The sequence below is a fragment of the Leucoraja erinacea genome, chromosome 9, assembly GCF_028641065.1.
Source record: "Leucoraja erinacea ecotype New England chromosome 9, Leri_hhj_1, whole genome shotgun sequence".
NCBI lineage: Eukaryota > Metazoa > Chordata > Chondrichthyes > Rajiformes > Rajidae > Leucoraja > Leucoraja erinaceus.
Window position 1 is genome coordinate 33,788,605 of NC_073385.1, and position 25,300 is coordinate 33,813,904.

The 25,300-nt window shown below is 41.4% G+C and overlaps 1 protein-coding gene across 2 annotated transcripts; it reads left to right on the forward strand.

Annotated features, from left to right (window-relative positions):
• Positions 1 to 2,108: 2,108 nt before the first annotated feature.
• On the forward strand, positions 2,109 to 21,245 carry lrfn5a (leucine rich repeat and fibronectin type III domain containing 5a). 2 transcript variants are annotated; one of them, XM_055640508.1, is made up of 3 exons: positions 2,109 to 2,731; positions 14,269 to 15,679; positions 18,782 to 21,245. In XM_055640508.1, exons 2-3 carry the CDS (start codon positions 14,289 to 14,291, stop codon positions 19,722 to 19,724), a joined length of 2,334 nt encoding a protein of 777 aa, XP_055496483.1. In that variant the 5' UTR covers positions 2,109 to 2,731; positions 14,269 to 14,288; the 3' UTR covers positions 19,725 to 21,245. The 2 variants fall into 2 exon arrangements, with proteins under 2 accessions (XP_055496483.1, XP_055496484.1); XM_055640509.1 differs by lacking the exon at positions 2,109 to 2,731 and adding an exon at positions 2,762 to 3,417.
• The last annotated feature ends 4,055 nt before the right edge of the window (positions 21,246 to 25,300 follow it).

Sequence of the window (25,300 nt, forward strand, 5' to 3'; positions counted from 1 at the left end):
ATTTTTGAAGTGCTTTCAATGTGATGCAACAGCTCCCCCATCTTACCAGTTCAAGAATGCAGTTCATGTTCACTAATATCAGGGTGATTGCTGAGAACAAGGCCCAAATGGGCTGCAGACCACTTAATCTGAGTATTTATGTCCATGCTTGTTTTCTCTTCACCTCGACAAAAAAATATGCGATCATTACAAGTACTGCAACAGTTTCTATTTGTGTTTTTAAATCATCTTTGGCAATGAACATTAATGTATCGCTCAGTAGGCCAGAAAAAATAGTATTCTACCGATGAGCAAAGCACAAGATGCTGGAGTAACTCAGTGGGCCAGGCAACATCAATGGAGGGAATGGGCAGACGACGTTTCTGGAAGGGACCTTTCTTCAGACTACAATTTTAATGATAACTATCCTGATGTTATTCAAATTATATTTGTCCTCTTGTTGCCCTGCTTTAAACAAAATCTATCCAGCTCGATATATGTTATTTATCATATGCACAAATTATTATTATCAAAAGTCCAGGTCCCTGAGAGTCCAGCTTTAATCTGAATTTTTATCTTTTTTTCAGATTTACAAGATCCTAGGTCAATGCAAATACTGTACAACAGAGGCATGTAGTGCATATATATATATATATATATATATATATATATATATATAGATATATATATGTAGGTGGACACAAAATGCTGGAGTAACTCAGCAGGACAGGCAACATCTCTGGAGAGAAAGAATGGGTGACGTTTAGGGTCGAGATCCTTCTTCAGACTGAGAGCGTAGACAGTGGTATAGGGAATGGATTCTTACAAATCCGAGGCATATTTGTGGTGCCGTTCAAGTAAGCAAAAGTGCATGTAAATAAGCAAAAGCAACACTCAACGGAAAAAACATCCAAGAGGATTAATGAAATTTGAAACCAATATTAGTTCAATGCTCTTTCGATGTAACACAACACTGAGACATAATTAGAATGACCCAATGCCCCATGTCCAACAGAGACAAATTAGCCTTTAAGGTAATCCTAATTAATCTGCAAATGACGGAAACAAGGGATTTAACAATTAGGCCACATTTGAAGGCAGCGCTTTCTCAATCATCGAGTATTTGATACCGCACTTATGCGGGCCCCTTAGAAGAAGAAAATCAGCTTATATTAATGCATCGATCCTTTCCGGTAAGCAGTCTGGTGCTGCCAGCTCTTGGTTTCCAGACGGATTCCTCGGTTGCTCTCTGTTGAAAAAGGAGAGGCTGTACAAGTGACTCTATTCAGAGTGTAATATATGTGGGAAACCAGTCTGTCATCTCTTGCAGCGTGTTGTTTCTGCTTTCAGCCACACCTGCAACCACAATGTTTTCAACGGGGAAGGAGCGCCCGTGCAATCCAGCCATCGGTTGGGTTTAAACTGTCAGCCTCTGCAGGGAAGCCGAAGGCGCCTCGCAAGAACTGGGTCATTCTGTATTCCAGCACCTTCGGATAATTAAAGTGGATTTGTTTCGCCACAAGGGTCATGCTCCCGCGCCTTAAATCATGTCAAAGCGTTTCCGCAGAATCCCAACTCTGCAGCATCCCAGGAAGGAACAGTTTCTATTTACGTATGAGTCCATTCTTTGCAGAACTCTTTCCCCCACTGTGACCTGTCCTTGTCGCCCCTTCTAATTTCTGTTACATATTTCCCCCCCTCCACCCTCTCTGATCCTAAAGAGAAAACCAAAATAAAACAAGCCCTAAACTCGGCAGCATTTCTTGAACAAGCCCCCACCCACCCACACGAGTGGCAGGCAGCAGCGAGCAGCAGCCTGAACGGATCCTCTACCATTCTCTCCGCCTCCCGGCCTGCCAGGATCACTCTGGATGCAAGCATTCTCGTTTTGTGCTTGCATCCCTTGTACAAGATTGAACCCACCCTTGCAAGCAAGGCTTGACGAGATGCCACTGTCAGTTGGTACAAGCCCTCATACCTACCCCTGAGGGCACATAGTTATGGCAAGGTGTGCCTTAGCTTTGTGTTTCATTGCTGTTTCTATGAAATGCAAGGGGGGGGGGGGGAGGCAGAGAGAGAGAGGGATGGGGGTATAACATTGATGTAACGCCAAATCTCCCCGCTGCTTCTCAGGAGGAGAGGTCTTGCTAAAGTCCACCCTTACCTGGGGCAAAGAGAGGGGTGGGGTGGGGGAGCAGATAATGTGGCACTCGAGTACCCTGACGATCTAGTCAGCGTGTTTGGGGTAGGTAGAATTGCTAGGTAGAACGGCGCAATTTCTGCTCGCTGAGATCTGATCTGACTTGCTCATCTCAGCCACTTGATCGCTCTCACTGCGGAGACGTTCGCTCAGCTAATAAAGCCGCTTGTTGGCTGATGCGGAGGGAAGCTGCTCTCCTTACTCGCTCCCCCTCCCTGTGTACAGCTGGGCAGCCACAGCGGCGCTGGATGGACGAGAGGAGCACGGCTGTGCTGTTCGCGGACAGAGAAATGCACTGTGAAGTTTAAATGCGAGGATGCGTGTGCAAATCTCTGAATTGAAGGCTTTTTCTCCCCCCCTTTGCACATGGATGGTAATCTTTTCGCCTCTCTGAAAAATGGCCCCGTTGGAGCAAATCGCTTCTGAAAACTGTGCACCATGTAAATGCTGTATATTTGAACGCTGACTTGTGGAGATGGGAAATAGGTGATAAAAAGGCACACTTACCCCGAACCACAACTTACTGGACAGGGTTGATGTTCGTCCTTAAAGGTAACTCTGGCTGTTCACGCTTTTGTCATTGATGTTTGTGTATATATGATGTGTATTTGTCATTGTGTTATCGAACAAGTAGCGTCACCGGGGTTGAATTCCCGGCGAATCGATAGTTCTGTTTTTTTGTTTGTTTCATTGCATCGTGTTTGGGTAGTTAATACCATTCAAGGTGCTCCGTGCTGCATTGCAAAGGGAAGGCAGTTCCACCGCTAGTAACGGCTCGGGGTTTCTAACTTGGACCAGGTACATCGCAAGGTCAGTCTTTCCGTATGGGTGTGGGATGGAGTGTGTTAACTAACACACGGCGCAGAATGTTCGCTAAGTGCCCCAGCCGCTAAATAATGCTACCGTGGGACTGCGTTAGGCTGGTTGGGACTCGGTGGATGCGAGTGGCTCGAAGGAAATTCAATTGAAAACGGTTTGCTCGACGGATCACCCATATGCTTTTCACTGGAGACTATTTGCAAAACACGCCGCTGTGAAACGATGCAGAGGTGAACTGTTAGCCGCTCTTTATCAGCTCCCCTGTCATGCGTCGTTACAATTGAGAACGAGCGGTTACTATCACCTCTCATCAGTTGCCTAGGTTAGGCATAGAAGATAAAGGCACTGAAGAGAGAGACCGTATCGGGAAGGGCTGTTATAGGCAAAGGCGCGGAAAACTACATCTGCAGTGGCCGAAGGTAAGAATACCATAATCACCTTTCCTCAAACGATTTGAGGTGTGTGTGTGTGTGTGAAAGCAACAAAATAATGAGCCGCAGTTGATTGTAGTGCAGTGCTGCTGGGTGCACTGGTATATAGGGCAGTGAAATCCACTTCCATACCGTGGCAGGCCGATTAACACACATGTTTGCGGGCGATGCTGCAAGAAAGAAGGGGTGAAGTATTTACGTGGAGACATGTTTTGAAGTTTCTTCCATCAAATGTACGTGGGTCGGTTTTTTCATCGGAGTTTGTACAGGTAGCATTTCATGCAACTGCTTTTCGATAACTAAGATGCCTCCTTGCGATAAGGAGCCCGATTAAACGAATATCGCTATATAGACTATCTATCTATATATAAATATATATATAGATAGATAGATAGATAGTCTATATGGCGATATTCGTATATAAATATATAGATAGATAGATCGTTTAAGCAGCCTATATGGTCTAAGCGATCTATCTCTAAACCAGCTCAGTATAAAAAAATCAACTGGCCGAAAAGGTAGTGGTGAAATAAATAAAAACCGAACACGTTAAAGAATGAATGAATGTAAATTAGCTTGCATTTGCGTCCAATTTCTCTTTGTGGTCGTATGCTCCAACGTTTATTTGGCTTCTCTCTCTCTTTCTCCCTGGGGAGAGGGGGAGGGAGAAGGAGAGAGGGAGGGAGGGAGAAGAAGAAGAGAGAGAGGAGATAGAAGAGGGGGGGGGGGGGGGGGGGGAGGGGAGGGGGGGGGGAAGAGGGGGGGGGGGGGGTGGGGGAGGGGAGGGGGGGGGGGGGGGAGAGTGGAGGGGTGGAGGAGAGAAAGAAAAACACCATACGTATATTTATAGGAAAAAGCATTACCATTAATAAATTGTTCACGATTAAGAATCTGCCCCTTCCTTTCTCCCAGTATGTGAGATGCACGTTTTGTTTTGATGGTGGGCATTACCTAATTGCTGATTGCCTCGACCTATGGGGTGTTAACAAGGTACTTCTGTCTCTTTGGACAAGTTATGGTGTTAATTTACTTCTTCTTTGTCCCAGCTGATGGCTTTTGCTAATATGGCCCAGCGATGCTTGCAGAGGTTAGCAAAGATCAATTGCTTCTGGATCGGCCTCATAAATGTTAAATGTCATATTGTTGCACCTGAATTATTGAAAGCTCTAATGCTCATTTGGCATGGACTGTCCAATACTGAGTCGATGCAGTATTTTTTTTTGTTGAAGGGCTCATTTTTTTTTAGCTGAAGATATGGGGTGACAAGAGGGATATTTCCCAGCTTGGAAAATAGTTCTCATTCAAATGTTACATTTAACTCTTAGTTAAGGAGTCATTTGCTGCATTCTCTGTCAATACTTAGTGGCTGCGCATTGAAACATTCTATAGTTGTTGATAGCAACGGCCAACATAACTGTGGGCTTTGCTAACTGGTGGTGCTACAATACAGGTTATATTACCTCCATTGCAAGATGAAGAGCAGCGACAGTGAACCGTCATAGGACTAAAATGAGACAAGACCAATACCGCAGGAATCTTAAAAGGTGACAATGTATCTATGCTATTGGATGGTGGTTCCCAAATTGTAAATTGCATTTTTATTATTCCAAAGGGGGCAACATAAATATTGACGGACAGTGTAACAAAAAACTCGTCTTATTTATTCTTCCAACTATGTTGGGTATCTTATAACCTCGAAGTGGTGTTTTTCCCCCAGTCTGAACTATCCCGAGTCTGATACAGTTATAATCTTTTAAATTTTGTCAGGCCTTGCATGGTTTTTTTTAAATGGCAAATTCAAAAGAATTGAATATGGAAGGATATGGATCATGAGCAGGCATCATGTTCAGCACATTGTGAGTAGAAGGGCCTGTTCTTGTGCTGTACTGTTCTATATCTTATATAAATTGTGAAGGCATTTATGTGGTGAATGGTGTTTCAGAACAAGCACCATCATTGAGTAAGATGATGTAAAGTGACAGCTTGGCATGGATTGTCACATTTCCAGTATAAATCCAAAGTGAATGAAATGTATCAGCTGCATGCAGATCGGTCAGGTTTTTGTTTGTATTCAGTGCAGAAGCAAGTTTAAGATGCTATTGTGAAAACAATTCTACAGAATTACAAATGTAAGTGTTTAATATTCATGGTTTGGCTCTTGGTAATGCAACTATACTGAACACTCCTGTCCAGACAGCACTGGAGGAAAAGAGTTACGCGAGTTGAACAAATATTAATCCATTTTCTATAAAGTAACTATCACCATATGCATTTTTCAGATAGTGCTTTAGTACGCCAGAAGGCCATTGTATTGAACTTTTGATATCTACATGGTAGTTGAATCCCCCCCCCCCCCCGCCCCCCCCCCCCGACCGTTTGAGATCCATAAAACACGCCCTTCTGCCCACAATGTCAACAACAACCATGATGCCTAGATAAACTAATCTCCTCTGCCTGTACATAATCCATGTCCCTCTACTCCCAACATACCCATGTGCATACCTAAAAGCCTCCTAAACCCTACTTTTGTATCTGCCTCCACCACCCACTGGTAGTGTGTTCAAGGCACCTGCAACTCTGTGTAAAATAAAACTTGCCCTACACATCTCCTTTACCATTCTTTCATTTCTGAATTAGTGTGGTACTTTGAAATATATCAAGCCAGCACTCATAGGAACTTGAACTTAATTGGAGCACTGGTTAATGGACAAACCTGCTCAGCATTTATCATTGAGATGCGAATTTGTGCACAACCAGTTAGCAACCACACGTTAGTCACTGACATCGAAAAATGTGCAGCAGTGCCCTCCTGATAATATTACATTACTACAGAACTCTCAAATGTCAGCATTATTGTTGGATGTTTAATGTTGGAACATATGACCACAAAGAGAAATTGGATGCAAATGCAATCTAGTCCATAAGCTATGTATGAATATAAATTAGCTTGCATTAGCATCCAAAAGCTTGTTCTTACTATATTTCTTTCAACAGTACCTTTTCAGCCAGCGTATTCATTTATCCTGAGCTGGTTCAGGGATAGATCTTTTAAACAAACCAATGGTTCCAATTATCTGGCAATATTAAATGTGATATTGGAAGCTTCCTGCACTCAATGAATCATTCTGTGAATATTTCCAATACCTGAATACATTTTCATGTATATATGTTTGAAGGACTCACAACAATTCTAAAATACATATATGTTTTTTGGTTACTTCATACACATTACTTGTATGGGTATATCAGTTGTATGTATATATATATATATATATGTCTGTATGCATCTCTAAAAATTGTCTGGGGTATAATTATTATTAATTAATTAATTATTAAACATGGAAGAAGGGTTTAGGGAGAAGGGGTGAGATTAAATAAGTTATTCTTCTTCTCACTCCTTTTCGAGCTTGTAAAGAAAAAGTGGTGGACATTTAAATTTTGCTTTATGCTTCTCATTGCTTTGCAAATATTGCCTGGAATGTCCAATTGTTTGACTATTTCGATTTTGTTGTTGTTATTTATTCCTATTTATGTCTTTACTTGTTCGGAACAAATAAATAAAAAAATAAATAGATATAAATATGCGCTAAAGAATAATTGGGCCATGTGCATGCAAAATAACATAAGTGGGTAGAGGATTCTTTATTCTCACAGAGCTACCAAGTGCACTGAATTTCAAATTTCATGAATGGTGGAAGACATTTAAATGCCCATTGTTCTTTACCTATTGCATAACTCACAGCGTGCTACATATCAGATCATTGACACGATCATTGCAAGCAATATATTGGTAGATTTTAACCTCCTGGAATATATAATAATATACTATTTTTTAAGTTATTAAAATGAAGTTAAAGCACTAAGTTATTTCAAGAATAATGGAAAATTCCTCATCGTCATAGTAATGATTTTTTTCTACTTTGTGTTTATGTTCATATAGTGGCAAATTTCAGTTACTTATCAACTTTGGTTACCTTTTTAATTTTTCTGGGCTTTCGAGAATGGAGATAATTAAATTTAGTGCCACTATCATCCCTCCAAATGAAACATTAGTCAAAGATGAAGATTTTGATCTAGCAAATTAAGATCACTAAGCATGTTGATCACCAGGAATATGCATTCTACTGTAAAATAAATCTAAGAAAATGGAGCAGAAAGCAAACAAAAAACATTGCAAGACATTAGCACCTGAAATCTTGGAAACATTAAGCAATATTAAATGTATTCCATCAGTTCCTAATGGTCACAATTAAATGGCAGAGAAATACTGAATGTATTTTGCATGCTTGGCACTGATAGAGTGCAAATTAATTTTAAGATACCAAATTAGAACTCAACTTAGTTATGATAAATCAGTATGACATAACATTTGGAAAATCACAAATAAATAACAATACTGAGTGCCTGGATCATTTCTCAGCCATTAAAAAACAACACAGAAGAAAGATCTGATCAATAGCTAGTGCATTTTATGCTTTTAATTGATATAACTATTTAATTGATATAAACCAAATCTCGTTCTGATTCAGATTGATTTTGAATTTAATTTAATCATTGCAATTTATATTGTAATTGTTTTGAAGTATAAAAACATTTGAGTAATTTTAAGTAACAATGAATATGCAAAACCAAAATGAGACTGGCAGCTTATTTAAGAAAATAATAGAAATTAGATATACATTATTTGATGGAAGCAGGCTCCCTCAGTTCTATCTTTCCTCATGCTCATTAATTTGATTCAGTTAGGTTTCAAAACTAATGTTCTGATCAAATTCTGTTTGGTTTCGGCACACTCCTGTCTGATTGATCTAAGCAGAGTTTGACAGACCAGTGTTCCTCTTGTTGAACATAACCATGATTATAGATTAAGGGATGGAAATGGTTAAGAAAAATATTGACTGCAACACTAATAAACTTACCACCTTTTACTTTGCTGTTCGCAATCCTGGTGGGTTCCTCTGCGATTGCTATTGAGCTGTTCCGCAGTGTTCAACTGCTTTTGGCTGCTGCAAATCATCACCTTACCAGTTATAATGCTAGAAACATTATAAGAATAATGAATCAGATTCCGATTCAGATTCCGATTCAATTTTAATTGTCATTGTCAGTGTACAGTACAGAGACAACGAAATGCATTTAGCATCTCCCTTGAAGAGCGACATAGCAAACGATTTGAATTAAAAAAAATAATAAGTGTCCGGGGGGGTGGGTGGTCATTGGCAGTCACCGAGGTACGTTGTTTAGTAGAGTGACAGCCGCCGGAAAGAAGCTGTTCCTCGACCTGCTGGTTCGGCAACGGAGAGACCTGTAGCGCCTCCCGGATGGTAGGAGGGTAAACAGTCCATGGTTGGGGTGAGAGCAGTCCTTGGCGATGCTGAGCACCCTCCGCAGACAGCGCTTGCTTTGGACAGACTCAATGGAGGGGAGCGTGGAACCGGTGATGCGTTGGGCAATTTTCACCACCCTCTGCAATGCCTTCCGGTCGGAGACAGAGCAGTTGCCATACCATACTGTGATGCAGTTGGTAAGGATGCTCTCGATGGTGCAGCGGTAGAAGTTCACCAGGATCTGAGGAGACAGATGGACCTTCTTCAGTCTCCTCAGGAAGAAGAGACGCTGATGAGCCTTCTTGATCAGAGTAGAGGTATTGTGGGTCCAAGAGAGGTCATCGGAGATGTTGACTCCCAGGAACCCGAAGCTAGAAACACGTTCCACCTCCGTCCCGTTAATGTGGATGGGGGTGTGCGTGCCGCCTCTGGACTTCCTGAAGTCTACAATGAGCTCCTTGGTCTTCTTGGAGTTAAGGGCCAGGTTGTTGTCAGCGCACCATGCTGCTAAGTGCTGGACCTCCTCCCTGTAGGCCAGCTCATCGTTGTTGCTGATGAGGCCAATCACCGTTGTATCATCTGCATACTTGATGATGGTGTTAGTACCATGTACAGGTGTGCAGTCATAGGTGAAGAGGGAGTAGAGGAGGGGGGGGTCAGCACACAGCCCTGAGGAACGCCGGTGTTCAGGGTGAGGGTTGAAGAGGTGTGCTTGTCTAACCTCACAGACTGGGGTCTGTTGGTTAGAAAGTCCAGTATCCAGTTGCAGAGGGAGGGGTCGATGCCCAGGTTGGTGATCAGTTTTGATGGAATAACGGTGTTGAATGCTGAGCTGTAATCGATGAACAGCATTCTTACATAAGTGTCTCTGTTGTCAAGGTGGGAGAGGGCGAAGTGAAGTGCCGTTGAGATGACATCCTCCGTACTCCTGTTCTTGCGGTAGGCAAACTGATAGGGATCCAGTGTGGGGGGTAGGCAGCTTTTGAGGTGTGCCAGGACCAGCCTCTCGAAGCACTTGGTGATGATGGGGGTAAGTGCAACTGGGCGGAAGTCGTTGAGCCTTGCTGCAGTGGAGTGTTTTGGCACTGGCACGATGGAGGTGGCTTTAAGGCAAGTGGGGACAACTGCTTGGGCAAGTGACAGGTTGAAGATGTCAGTCCAGACGTCTGTCAGCTGCGCAGCACAGGCACTGAGCACGCGCCCGGGGATGCTGTCAGGGCCAGCAGCCTTACGTGCATTAGTCCTACTCAGTGCCACGTACACGTCGTAGGGGGTGAGTGTGAGGGGTTGGTGATCGGCAGGTAGCACAGCCTTGATGGCTGTCTCTAGATTGTCCCTGTCGAAGCGGCCATAGAAGTGATTAAGCTCCTCAAGGAAGGAGGCGTCGCTGGATGTGGGGGTGATGTTGGAGGGTCTGTAGTCCGTGATGGCCTGGATGCCTTGCCACATGCGTCGGGGGTCGGAGTTGTTGTTGAAGTGCTCCTCAATCCTGAGCTTATGGCAGTGCTTGGCCTTCCTGATGCCCCTCTTCAGGTTAGCCCTGGATGAACTGTAGGCTCGAGCATCGCCTGACCTGAAAGCGGTGTCCCGTGCTTTCAGCAGTAGCCTGACCTCGCTGTTCATCCATGGCTTCTGATTCGGGTATATGGTCACCTGTTTGAGGGAGGTGACACTATTGATGGTGGAGTTTATAAAGTCCAGAACAGAAGATGTATAGGAATCAATGTCCGTGTGAGAGTCAAGGGTGGCCTGGGCTGCAAACGCCTTCCAGTCAGTGTTTCCAAAACACTGCTGAAGTGTGAAGTCCGCTTCCTCTGACCAGACTTTAACTGTCCTTATAGTTGGTTTAACCCGTCTGATGAGTGGGGAGTACTTAGGGAGCAGGAACAATGAGACGTGATCAGACTGACCAAGGTGGGGGAGGGGGATGGCTTTGTAAGCTTCAGCCATATTGGTGTAGACTTTGTCCAGTGTCTTGTCTACTCTAGTGGGGAAGGATACATGTTGGTGGAATTTGGGGAGTACAGTCTTCAGGTTGGAGTGATTTAAGTCACCCGCAACAATGAAGGCTGCCTCAGGGTTGTGCGTCTGTTGTTTGCTAATGGCAGTATGCAGCTCTTTCATTGCAAGCTTGGCATTAGCATCAGGAGGGATATAGGCTGCAGTCACAACAGTGGAGGTGAACTCTCTGGGCAGATAGAACGGTCTGCATCTAACCAAGAGGAATTCAAGGTTAGCTGAGCAGTGACTCTCGATGATGGTGGAGTCCGTGCACCATGCTTTGTTTACATAAATGCACAGACCCCCCCCCCTCTGGTCTTACCAGAGTCTGATGTCCTGTCCGCTCGGAGTAAATGACGCCCCGATAGCTGGATGGCGCTGTCAGGAACGTCAGTGTTGAGCCAAGTTTCAGTGATATTAGCAATTGTGTAATTTTTTCTATTCCTGAGTAATAATTTAAAATTTACCAATTGATCGATGACACTGTACAGATATCTTTTTTTTTAAATGGTAATGAGGGTGTAACAAAAATGTGGTGTCATGACTATTATAATGCAATATTTCCTATAGCTAAAGCAAATATTCTGTTTTCTGTGCTCATGTTCCTTCAAACTATCAACAGAGCTAATGTGATTTTGCAATGCTATTAATCTTATTTGGTAATCATTTATAATTGCACACAGTTTCCAACATTTTGGTCTAACTTGCTTGTTTTGGTCAAAGTGTCTACCGGATGTTTTTACATAAAGTTTCTACATATTGGAATAGCTATTTAAACATTCATTATGGAAATCATACATGACACTTATAAAGAGAATTTACTCTAACATGTGGGTTTTTTTCTCACAGAATGAGCCCATTGATTAAAACCATTTTAAAAGGAAATAATTTCAAATGTTCTCAGTACCATTTAAAAAAAATAAATAAAAAAAAATAAATAAATAAATAAATAAATTTAAAAAAATTAATAGAAAGTTAAGTACAAAAATAAATATTATTCTGGAATTGTTTCCTCATTTATTTTTTGGGGATTTTTGAAACACGAATATCACCTAAAGTTTTTCTCAAAAATTAAGACCAGAACTAGATAGGTTTTTTTTTTACGTCAAAGTGTTTTCACAAAGAAATGTTCTATTTCACTGAATTACGAACATTTCATGATTTCATTTATGAAAAAGGATCTTTCAAATCATTCCCTATGGACTTACAAATTTATTTATTGGTTTAAAAAACCCGAAGGAAACTGAAAACACATTTCTCAAAGATTTTTTCAGCAGATCTAATTTAAAATATGACCAACTTTTCTATTATGGAATAAAAACTCGTTAGAGAACTTGTGTGGTGAATATAGGTGTGATTACAAGCAGCTGTTCCTTTCAATGTTATTTTAATTCTCACTAAAGATTGTTAAGTGAGATTATATTTCTGTTTATGAATCCAAAAAGAGTCTTGTGTAATGTGGGATTAAGTGCAAGCTTTTACATAATGATGGCTTAGGAATTGCTAAAATAATGCATGTTCATATGTTTTCAGAGATAAATTATGTTTCTTTGTGAAATTTTGTGCCTGGTAAGGATTGTGTGAATCAGTAAAAAAATTATCAGTGAACTAAATGTCTTAAATCAGAACAAAAATACAAAATGATTGTTTGTTAGTGAGAGGTCTGGTGGTGAATCAAAGATGAAAATTAGATTGAGTGAAGAAGGAAGCAGTAGACATAAGGAACTGCAGATACTGGTTTACAAAAATAAGACACAACATGCTGGAGTGATGCAAAGGTCTGGCAGCATGTCTGGAGAACATGGATAGGTGATGGATAGAAACATCACCTGGCCCACTGAGTTACTCTAGCACTTTGTCTTTTTTTTCAGTGAGAAGGAGTTGGGACTCCTTCCAAGAGGAAGATAATATTGTTTGGTTCTTGGTTCTGGACCAACCACAACCCTTCTATGTTGTGTCAATAATGGCATTCACTCCTAGCTACCTCAACTTCTGTGTCTGAAGAATTTTTGGAGTAAAATACCTCTTTCCCCAGTTCAATTGATACCAGGATGTATCTCCTATTAAACATTCTATAACTGTATTGCACTCTTTTAATTGATCTTCGAATTGCTCTCAATGTCCTGGAAGCTGAGAATGGCCGATGTCAAGATCCTTTTCACCATGTTTACAGGTCCCATTATTTGCAAATTTTGCAGAATCCTGTCTCTGTTCCCATTCCTGCAAGGTTCCACACCTATAACCTCAATTTTGCTCATGGTCTCTTTTGGTAGAATCCTGTTGCAGCTCTGTGGAAATGTAATTGCAAATTTGTCTTTTTCTGGTCAACGCCTATTCACGTTCTCCTGAAATGCTGCCTGTCATGCTGAGTTACTCCAGTACTTTAAATCTTATTTTTTGTAAATTAGCATTTGCAGTTAATTGTGTCGACATGTCTTGCCTTTTATAATAAATGTTCTGTTTGTTGCAGTTTTCATCATTGTCATATTCTGCATCAAGTTTTAGAAATGACTGCAGAAAGCTATATGTAGCAAGTAAAATCATTCTGTATTAAATTACCTTTATAATAAGTTCTAATAAGCAATTTAAATTTTGTGGCCTGCACTGAATCCATATTTGTCAGTTAGGGTTTTCTGTCGCTACTTTTCTTTTTACAGGCAGTGAGGTTAATAATTGATTAGATGTAACTACTACATGGAATCCTAAATGCGTGGATCTAATCAATATTTCATTGTGGTATTTACAATACACTTAAATTTTCCTAACTTTTTAGATTATTGCCTTCATTTTAAGAAACTTAGTTGACAGAAACTTCATTTTGGAACTCTTTATACCTTGCTACATATTGACTCTGTGATGTATACCTGTAGATAATCTGCATTGAAGCTTCTGTAAAAGCTTGTTATTGATCAAGCAGCCCGTGGGGTGCATAGATAGACAGAGAACAGTATAACACAGGAAAGGTCCTTTGGTCCACAATGTCTGTGCTGAACATGATGTTAAGACCAGCCCTTATCTGCCTCCATATCCCTTCTTTCCCTGCATATCCATGTGTCTATCCAAAAGTCTTTTAATGTCACTTTCATATCTATCTCCACCTCTACCCCTGGCAGTGTGTTCCAGGCATTCACCACTTGTCTGTCACATCTCCTTTAAACTTTGCCCCTTTCACAAAGCTATGACAGACCTCCAGAATCTGATGTTTCCATCCTGAGAAATAGGTTCTGACTATCTGCCATATCTAATCATCTCACATTGTTATCAGATGCAGTAAATTATGACTCTTTCCCACACACCACCTGGCAAAAAAAGGTATTGTTTTAGTTTGCATTTGTCAATTGTATAGCCAATCTTCTGAACATACCATTCATAAATGTAAAAGGGAAATTAAATGTATCCAGCTGTTTGATTACCTCACCAAACAGAGCACCAGCCTACTAGATAATTTATTGTGTATTAACAAATGGATAATCAACATTCTTCACTTATATACATTGTGTTTCTTTTCCAGGCTAGTTACCCTGATTTACAATGGAAAAACTGTTTTTTTATCTGCTGTTAATTGGCATGACAGTGAAGGCACAGGTCTGTCCCAAACGTTGTATCTGTCAGAATCTGTCTCCAAACCTCGCAACTCTTTGTGCCAAAAAAGGACTTCTCTTTGTCCCACCAAACATTGACAGAAGGACAGTAGAACTACGTCTGGGAGATAACTTCATTACTATCATTAAAAGAAAGGACTTTGCGAACATGACCAGCCTGGTTGATCTCACCCTGTCAAGGAATACAATAAACTATGTGGCACCACAAGCATTTGCAGACTTGCGTAATTTACGGGCTTTGCACTTGAACAGCAACCGACTAACCCAGATTACAAATGATATATTTAGTGGACTTTCAAACCTTCACCATCTTGTCATCAGTAACAACCAACTAATTGACATTTCCTCTGAAGCTTTTAATGACATTTTAGTGTCCCTAGAAGAGTTGGATGTATCCTACAATAACTTAAAATCTATACCATGGGAAGCAGTGCAGAAGATGGTTAACTTGCACACCTTCAGCATGGATCATAACATGATTGAACAAATCGATGAGGGAACCTTCTCCCACCTTCATAAGTTGACTCGATTGGATATGACTTCGAATAAACTGCGGAAGCTCCCACCTGATCCATTGTTCACGAGAGCTCAGGTATTAGTCTCCGTGGGACTCTTGAACCCACCAAGCTTCACCTTAAGTTTTGGTGGGAACCCGTTGCATTGTAACTGTGAGCTTCTCTGGCTGCGTCGCCTTTCGAGGGAAGATGACCTTGAGACTTGTGCCTCACCTACGCATCTCACAGGCCGATACTTTTGGTCGATTCCAGAGGAAGAGTTTATCTGTGACCAGCCGCTCATTACCCGTTATACACATGAGCTTAGAGTGTTGGAAGGGCAGCGGGCAACGCTGAAGTGCAAGGCTATCGGGGACCCAGATCCCTCCATCCATTGGAGTTCACCAGAAGGCAAGCTCATTTCAAACTCATCACGGACAACCTTGTACAATAATGGAACATTAGACATCCTGATAACTACCGTCAAAGACACAGGCACTTTCACATGTATCGCCTCGAACGCAGCTGGAGAAACCACTGCCGTGGTGGAACTTCACATAATCAAACTCCCACATTTAGTCAACAGTACAAACCATATTCACGAGCCTGATCCTGGTTCATCAGATATTTCAACCTCCACTAAATCTGGTTCGAATACCAGTAACAGTGTTAGTGACACTAAGGCCAAACCAGAAAAGAGGGTGGCTGTTGCTGAAACATCATCGTCCTCTGCCCTGATTAAATTTAATTTGCAACATAATATCCCTGGCATTCGTATGTTCCAGATTCAGTATAATGGCTCTTATGATGACTCGCTTGTTTACAGGTAAGCCAAACCAACTGTTTCTCCACCGTGCATTGGAATATTGTCACTCAGTCAAATATTGATCTTGCTAATGCAATGGTTTATGAGTTACATTGCTGGAGGTGAAAGCATTGCCACATTACAGCATGTGAACTTTTATAAGGATGTGGTCAATTATTAATGCAATGTTTGTTACTTTGCACTGCAATGAACCAGTAAGAGTAAAGCTTTTATAATATTTTATATTATATGCTTTTATATTACTGTATTGATCCTTAATCCTGCAAAATAATCTTGCTTTCTTCTGTGCATGTTGGCACATTTCAATTCAAGGCTATGTGCAAATAGTCAGTTCATGCAGATGATACCAAGATAGGGGGTGTTGTGGATAATGAAGAGGATTTCCAAAGTCTACAGAGTGATTTAGGTCATTTGGAAGAATGGGCTGAAAGATGGCAGATGGAGTTTAATGCTGATAAATGTGAGGTGCTACACCTTGGCAGGACAAATCAAAATCGGACGTACATGGTAAATGGTAGGGAATTGAAGAATACAGTTGAACAGAGGGATCTGGGAAAAACCGTGCATAGTTCCTTGAAGGTGGAATCTAATATAGATAGGGTGGTAAAGAAAGCTTTTGGTATGCTAGCCTTTATAAATCAGAGCATTGAGTATAGAAGCTGGGATGTAATGTTAAAATTGTACAAGGCATTGGTGAGACCAAATCTGGAGTATGGTGTACAATTTTTGTCGCCCAATTATAGGAAGGATGTCAACAAAATAGAGAGTACAGAAGAGATTTACTAGAATGTTGCCTGAGTTTCAACAACTAAGTTGCAGAGAAAGGTTGAATAAGTTAGGTCTTTATTCTCTGGAGCGCAGAAGGTTAAGGGGGGACTTGATAGAGGTCTTTAAAATGATGAGAGGGATAGACAGAGTTGATGTAGATCAGCTTTTCCCTTTGAGAATAGGGAAGATTCAAACAAGAGGACATGACTTCAGAATTAAGGAACAGAAGTTTAGGGGTAACATGAGGGGGAACTTCTTTACTCAGAGAGTGGTGGCGGTGTGGAATGAGCTTCCAGTGGAAGTGGTGGAGGCAGGGTCGTTGGTATCATTTAAAAATAAATTGGATAGGCATATGGATGAGAAGGGAATGGAGGGTTATGGTATGAGTGCAGTCAGGTGGGACTAAGGAGAAAAAGTTGTTCGGCACGGACTTGTAGGACCGAGATGGCCTGTTTCCCTGCTGTAATTGTTATATGGTTATATGGTTATATGTGCAGTGACACATAAATAAAACTGAAAGGACACTTTGGATTAAGACTTCAAAGTCAATTGGACTGTGACATCTTCTGTAATTGATCTTTTATCTTTACAGTTTGATTGTATGCAGATGAACATTTTGGGTCTCTTTTTGTACTGGGTATATCAAAGATTGTTTATATAGGTGCACAACCTTTTATCCGAAAGCCTTGGGACCAGACACTTTTCATAATTCGGAATTTTTTGGCTTTCGGAATGGAAGATTTTTAGCGTAGATTTTAACGGCTGGCTCAGTGGTAGAGTGCTCGGCTCATATCCGCAAGGTCGCGAGTTTGCGCCTCGATCCCGGCAGTTACTCGATCGCGAGTTTGAGTCTTCAATGTAGTTTTTTCTTGCAGAATAGGAGAGAATAGGGAGGGTTAGGCTGGGATCATTCTCTGCGAGATGATCTTAGTGCGGGAGACAAGTGTAGGAGAGGTGTACTGACTGTGTGGGCAGAACTTTGGAAGTGATTGCCCACCATTCTCAAAAGCCGCTGTGTCTCCCTGTCCCTCCAACTCCAGAGGAATCCGCTCCCCGATGGGCCACTACGGCGACAAGTGGCAGTTCACCCACAGCCCGAGCTGCCTCCCTCTGCAACTGCAAACAACCCCACTCTCCTGCAAGGGCAGTACAGTTCCCAGTCTCAGCTCCTGTACAGGGGGGTGGCCGGAGACGTCATAGCCCGAGCTGCGCCCCCTCATCCGCAACCCCAAGAACAAGACGTACCTTGCACACCATCAGCTTCTGTCCCTACGGGGAGCGTGTTCCTCTGGAGTTGGAACGTGGGTGGGCTGCTGCTGGCTGTGGGTATCTGGGATCTCCGTGCTTGCAGTGGGCCTGGGGGTCGGTGTCCCGTTGGTCCTGACGTCTCCGGTGACTGGCACTGACCTGCTGGCATCGCCGACGTGAAGACAGTGCAAAGCCCCCTCGCCGGTGCAATGGGCGGGGAGTTGGAGAGGGGAGGGAAGGGGTCACACACATGGCTGGGAAGCAGAGGGGTGTAGGTGGGGTGAAACTGAAGGGAGCAACAATCTGCTGCTGCCTGCCTGCTGAGTTAAAAAGTTCCCACACAAGACTCACGATACACTGTGTATCGTGAGTCTAGCGTGGGAACTTTTTAACTCAGCGGGGAGGCAGCAGCAGATTTTCAATTATTAACCCTCCCGCGCAATATACCCTCACCTTCTGTTTTATGAATGGGGATTTAGTTCCCCTTTCTTCGAGGACCGACCGGAGGTTCCGCTGTCACCTCTGCGGGCCGCCCTCGGTGAACGTCTTCAAGGACCTTTCTTCAAGGATTGAAAAAATGTCCGCTATTCGGAGCTTTTCTTTATTTGGAATTTCGGATAAAAGGTTGTGCACCAGTATGAGGTTTTTTTTAGAAGAAAACGGGCATTCTGATAATGTGGTTTAATGAGATCTGCCAGTGATAATATTTGATACAGCAACCCAATTACTAAGTATATGAAAAAACACAAAGTGCTGGAGTAGCACAATGGGTCACACAATATCTGTGGAGTAAATGGACAGGTGACGTTTTGGGTTAGGAGCCTTCTTCAGACTGATTGTAATGGGGAAGATAAAGCTGGAAAAGAGAGGTGGGGGCTGAACATAGCCTGGAAAGTGATAGGTGGATACAGGTGATGGGGGTCTGATTAGCAGATGGGAGGAGTAAGTGACAAAGTAACTAAGTGTAGGCATTAGCCACAAGTCAACTGCAAATATATATGTTAAACTTGTAAATACAGTGCTTAGTTGCTGATTACGTAAATTGTTTAACTGTGTTCTAATATTAGTCCACGTGTTATCCTTCAGAATGATTCCTTCCACAAGCAAAACGTTTCTTGTTACCAACCTAGCTGCAGGAACACAGTATGACTTGTGCGTCTTGGCAATTTACGATGATGGCATCACATCTCTGACGGCTACAAGGGTTGTTGGCTGCATACAGTTTACCACAGACGAGGATTACGTCCGCTGCCATTTCATGCCCTCTCAGTTCCTAGGAGGAACAATGATCATTATCATAGGTGGGATTATTGTGGCTTCTGTGCTGGTCTTCATTATCATCTTGATGATTCGATACAAGGTGTGCAACAATAATGATCCGCTCAAGATAACGAAGGTCAGTAATGTCTACTCCCAGACGAATGGAGCTCATTTGCAAATGTGCGGAGGAATGTTTCCTCACTCGACTTCTAAGGTCATCATAGGACATGAAGAAAGCCCGCAGCATCAGAAAGATTCCGGTATGGTCAAACCACAGCCATTGGATTCTGTTGTGAGCCAGGACTGCTCCACTGCTACCTCCACCATGCCACCTGACTGGACTACAGGTGTCAGTTCATCTCAAAAGCTGAAAAGAAAGGCCGGGCCAAAGCCAAGCATTGAGACATCAGTGGAAGCTTACGCCAATGTTGAGTTACCCAAAAAGAAAAGGGAAAGCACTACCATTTTACACAAGCCCTCCTGTCCTCCAGTTTCTTTGAAAGAGACTCCTACTTTTCGACGAGCACACTCCAAGCACATCAAATACCTTACTCTGCCCGCTGAAAGCAGCAGGGCTAAGCGGAGATACTCACTCAATGGAGATTTATCAGAGTACCATTGCTATACTCACTCACAAAATATTAGCAGCTTGTGGTCAAAAAGGAGCATGTCCATGAACGGGATGTTATTACAGTTGGAAAACTCTGATGGCGATAGTGGGAAAGCCACCTTTTCGAGCTCTGAGTGGATAATGGAAAGCACTGTATGATATTTTGAAGTATGTTACAGCAAAGGGCACTGCCTTGTAAGGGTTTTGGAATTCTATGCTTGTCTTTCTGTTTGATGGCATTTCCAGCAAGGTAGCAATGAACTGGCTCTCATGCATACAATTCTTTGACAGAAATCGGCAGCAATGAAAGACCTGACAATAAGGCATGAATCGGCACCAGGGCCCTGTCCTCCTTGTAGGATGGGCTGTCTGGTTCTGGCGTATGGGGTAAACAAGTGAAAATATTTTCACAGAAGCCTTTGACCAAGGAAATATGGTTTCCTGCATCTTAAAGAAAACAAAAAGCCTATTTATGGACTACTTAATAAATAGATATTTTTTAAAATTTGAGCTGTATGTTTCTTTCCAGTGACAATGGTAAATGCCTTTTCCTTTTCAGGCAAATGCTGTACAGATAAAACAACTCTGTGTTGTTATGTTGTGTACAATAAAGGATTAAATAAGTATACTCAGCCAGTGTTAGTACAATGAATAGCTGTTATATGTGCAATTAGGCAGAGCCTGAATATTGTGGTTGCCCGGTCCATTCTGGTGGAGATACTACAAGCTGCCAACCAAGTAAACAAAAATGATTCAGTTATCATAACAAGGGTGCCAGTGCTGTATCAGAAAAAAAAAAGTAATGGTTGTGGTAATGTAATCTTTGCATTTAAATCAAGTATTCATAGTCCGATGACAACTCAAAGGAGCCATTAAATGAAAATACTGCCACTCCAAGAAGCCGCTTTAAGACCATTGAATGAAATGTTTCAACTGATTCTAATGCTATTTTTGTGGAAATCATCCTAACACAAAAGTGCACAAAGAACACTGTATACTCTCAAATCTGCAAAGAAGCTGATAAACAGATTTATTTAATCTAACACCAAACAAAGCATTCAAATAGAAAGACATTTTTACAAAGCACATTACTTTAGTGCGATGATTGAGGAAGCCAAGTGCTAAGATCATTATTTTCCTGGTAGGGATGAGTAATTGGACAGCGCTTCAGATTAATGGACTGACGTGATCTGAGCTAAAAACCAGCCAAACTTGATCATAGTTCTGACCCATGTAATTACAGGGATAATTCCAACTGTGTCGTGAAAAACTCTGCCAGGTTTTGTGGCACAGCTGGTGAAGCCGCTGCCTCAGGGCACCAGAGAGCCGGTTTCGATCCTGACTTCTGATGCTGGCAGCGTGCAGTTTGCACGTTATCCCACTGGCTGAGTGGTTCTCCTCGCAGTTCTCCTCGAGGTTTCTTCCCACCTCCCAAAAATGTGGGTCAGTTGGCCAATGTAAGTTTCCCCCAAGTGTGCAGATGAGTGGTAGAATCTGGGAGGACTTGACGAAAATGTGGGAAGAATAACCAAAAAAAATAGGATGAATGTAGGATCAGTGTAAATGGGTGGTTGATGGCTAGCACAGATCTGCTGAGCGGACAGGTCTGTTTCCACGCTGCATCTCTCTCTCACTGTACAAATCTTAAATATTTCCTCAAGTGCGGATGTATATTTCTTCAGAACATGAACATCCATTTTTCAAGCAAAGCAAACAGGCTAGCAAAAGACTTGTTCCAATCCAGATCACATCTGACTGACCCAGTTAAAGGAAGTTTCAACCTTGAGTTGTGCTCACTCCTATAATCCAGTAATCATTTCTAGACTCCATTCAACATATGCAATTTGTAAAAAAAAAATGATGCACACATTATATCATGGCTTGACCTTAACCTGATAAACCACATAGGATGCATCTAAGGTTTTTACAACGAGTGTTTTCTGAAATCATGCAGCAGATTTATGGTTTTATTTTATCAGGAAGGTTTGCACCCATTTCAATAAAACGTATAGCCTGTTTCTATGTGTTTCGCTCTTTGAAAATAAACTTTAGATATTTAAATTGGTTTGTAAGCTGTCTTAATTTGTGCATTTGCAAACTCTTCTGGTCATAGAGACTAAGCTGAACAACGGGACCTTTCAAACAAAATCCTTGTGTATTGAAATTAGTCTTGCCCATTGGTGGCAAAAACCTAGGAAATTAACTAGTGATTCAAACTACGCCTTGTAAGACCAGCATGTCTATAAAGTCATCTAAAATCTGGTGTTATAAGAAAATGATGTCACCATATTTTTAGTATTTGAATTTATTTTCTTTTGCACCAGTGATTTGGAGTTCATATGTTTTTGATTTTTCTGCAAAGAAAAGTAAATTTATTTTGAATCTTGGGGTGAAGTCAGTTTAGTTTATTGTCTTGTGTACTGAGGTACAGTGAAAAGCTTTTGTTGTGTGCTATCCAGTCAGCGGAAAGACAATACAATCGGGCCATTTACAGTGTTTGGATACATGATAAGGGAATTACATTTACTGCAAGGTAAAGGTAGCAAAGTCCAATCAAGGATAGTCCAAGGGTCATCAATGTGATGTATAGTAGTTCAGGACTGCTCTCGGGTTGTGCAATCATACAATTCATTGAAGGGATAAATTAAAAGATGTATCCTTATTATACTCGAATTTTAAGCTGACCCAAATGTGAAGAAAAGTGCTTTAAATATTTTGATAACATATTTTCCATAGTGAGCCCTCTAATGAAATTTCCTCTCTGGATTCATAGACAAATCTATGCATTAATAGACGGCCAGTTGAAATTATTCAGCAGCATGGAGTTCTCAAACTGCTTTGAAGCTGATGGTGCTCCACAGTGCACCTGACAGTGTAGGGTGTCAGCTTGTCCATACTCCGGTATCTGGAGAAAGGCTGAGCAATGGGCCAGGTCTACATTTATCTGGTCCATTAAAAATCAGCTTTTCTTTTACCTTGCTGTTTATGATGTTCAAGTTTTCATTTGGGATAAGCTGCTTTGAATATTGGATGGACCAGTTTGAAAACACTAAGCCACTCTCTCACAGTAAGCTCAAACGGAGAAATTATTCCCCCGACAGTGCATTTCTGCACCTCAACGTTTCAAGCATTCCTCAAAATTGCAGAAGCACTCCTATTTGATTTTTATATGAATACTGACAATCATTTTTACCTGCATTTTTGAATGAAAAAAAGAAAAACAAAACAAATGGAATATTTATTAGAATCTTTAGCCCGAGAAACTCTAAAAGATATGGCCAATATCTACTAAATGTGATGTTTTTCTGTGTGAAACCATTGATAATGCTACAACATATTACTACAACATATTGATGTTTAAGGTGCTTTATAGTTTTCCATTGCATTTTTAGTTAATTGTGCTTTTTTTTGTTTACAATGATTTAATTATTGATTATGTCTGTTATTTCCAGTATAGGTGCCAAATACAAATAGCTTTTTGGTCCGGAGGCCACAGGAACTGCTTGGATCAATTGATTGTAATTTATTTTTCCTTATCCCAGAAATTTACCTTTTAATCATTCTGTGCCTCTTGCCAAATCATAGATAGCTTCGCAACCATATAACCATATAACAATTACAGCACGGAAACAGGCCATCTCGGCCCTTCTAGTCCATGCCGAACACGTATTCTCCCCTAGTCCCATCTACCTGCACTCAGACCATAACCCTCCATTCTTTTCCCGTCCATATAACTATCCAATTTATTTTTAAATGATAAAATCAAACCTGCCTCCACCACCTTCACTGGAAGCTCATTCCACACAGCTACCACTCTCTGAGTAAAGAAATTCCCCCTCATGTTACCCCTAAACTTCTGTCCCTTAATTCTCAAGTCATGTCCTCTTGTTTGAATCTTCCCCACTCTCAGTGGGAAAAGCTTATCCACGTCAACTCTGTCTATCCCTCTCATCATTTTAAAGACCTCTATCAAGTCCCCCCTTAACCTTCTGTGCTCCAAAGAATAAAGACCTAACTTGTTCAACCTTTCTCTGTAACTAAGTTGCTGAAACCCGGGCAACATTCTAGTAAATCTCCTCTGTACTCTCTCTATTTTGTTGACATCCTTCCTATAATTAGGCGACCAAAATTGTACACCATACTCCAGAATTGGCCTCACCAATGCCTTGTACAATTTTAACATTACATCCCAACTTCTATACTCAATGCTCTGATTTATAAAGGCCAGCACACCAAAAGCTTTCTTTACCACCCTATCTACATGAGATTTGCAAGCCAACTAAGTACTAATCAAAACTCATTTCAGACTATTTAGTTTAGTTTAGAGATACAGCATGGAAACAGGACTTTTGACCCATCGGGTCCATGCTAACCATCGATAACCTGTTCACACCAGTTCTTTTTTTATCCCACTTTCTCATCAAACACTGGGGGAAATGATAAAGAGGCTAATTAGCCTACAGACCCGCACATCTTTGAGATATGAGATGAAACCAGAGCACCTGGAGGAAACTCATGCAGTCAAGGGGAGAATGTGCATTAAAGCTCAGGATCGAACACGGGTCTCTGGCGTTGTGAGGCAGCACCTCCACCAGCAGTACTACAGTGTCACCCACAGTAGATTATGCATTATTATGACAGCCAAAAAACAGATATTCATCACATGCATCTGGACATGTTTTCAGACAGATACAAACACACTGTATCACTAGGATTCCATCTAGGATTGCGATTAAACGGTTCATCAAACAAAATATGTGGTACAAAATATGATTCTGAACGAAAAGGGATCAAAGTGTACAGCTTTTTAAAACTTCTCCAGGAACATGTGTTTTTTTCTAGCCAAATGATTGTTAATGAATAAGGCATTTGAGTTACATGCTGGTTTGTTATATCTTAAGCCATATTCCATTCCAGTATCTAATGACTCCATGATTTAGCAGTAGGTGAGTATGTTTATTTGACAGATAGTTGAGAATTGGAAAGGTTGTTGAAATCATTTGAAAACTACTTAAGCTTTTCAAAGCATTGAAGTTGAGCCCCATTCTACAGTGAACTTAAGTGTTACGGACTGTATTTGTTGTGGCAGTGAATGCTCTAACCACTTAATATATTATGGTTTATGCATATATCTAATGTGCAGAAACTAATCCTGGGTTTATTGAAGATGATTCAGCTTTTAAGGTGTTGTTTTACTTTGATTGTAGATGATAAGGCTGAAATATTAAAGCCTATTTTCTTTTATGCAAAGAAATAAGGTCCAAATGGCTGCCGTGTTCTGATCGCACAGAGGCCAGATCATGTGAGGTTGGCTGTCATTCTATATTGGCCTCTGTACCTACTTAGCATCAGAGAAACAAACTGGCCGTGTTACTGATGTTATTCATTGGAACTCAACACACTGGCTATCAGGTGCCACTTGCAGTAGTAAACCAGCTGGTATCTTTTAAAGGGCAATTCAGCAGATGTTGGAAAGCTGAAATTATGAATAGAATACATAAAACATTGAACATGGAGTAGTACAGCACAGGAACAGGCCCTTCAGCCCACAATGCCTGTGCTGAACATGATGCCAAGATTATCTGTCTGCACATAATCCATATCCCTCCATTTCCTGCACATCCATGTGCCGATCCAAAAGACTCTTTAATGCCACGATTGTATCTCTGCCTCCACCACGAGCCCCAGCAACACATCACAGGGACTCACCACCCTCTATGTGAAAAGACAACAAT

Bases quoted from the DNA above. Each gene is read 5' to 3' on its own strand.
- lrfn5a (XM_055640508.1), top strand. From the start codon at position 14,289: ATGGAAAAACTGTTTTTTTATCTGCTGTTAATTGGCATGACAGTGAAG. The intron at 15,680-18,781 runs GTAAGCCAAACC...GTTATCCTTCAG, and splicing joins GATGACTCGCTTGTTTACAG to AATGATTCCTTCCACAAGCA.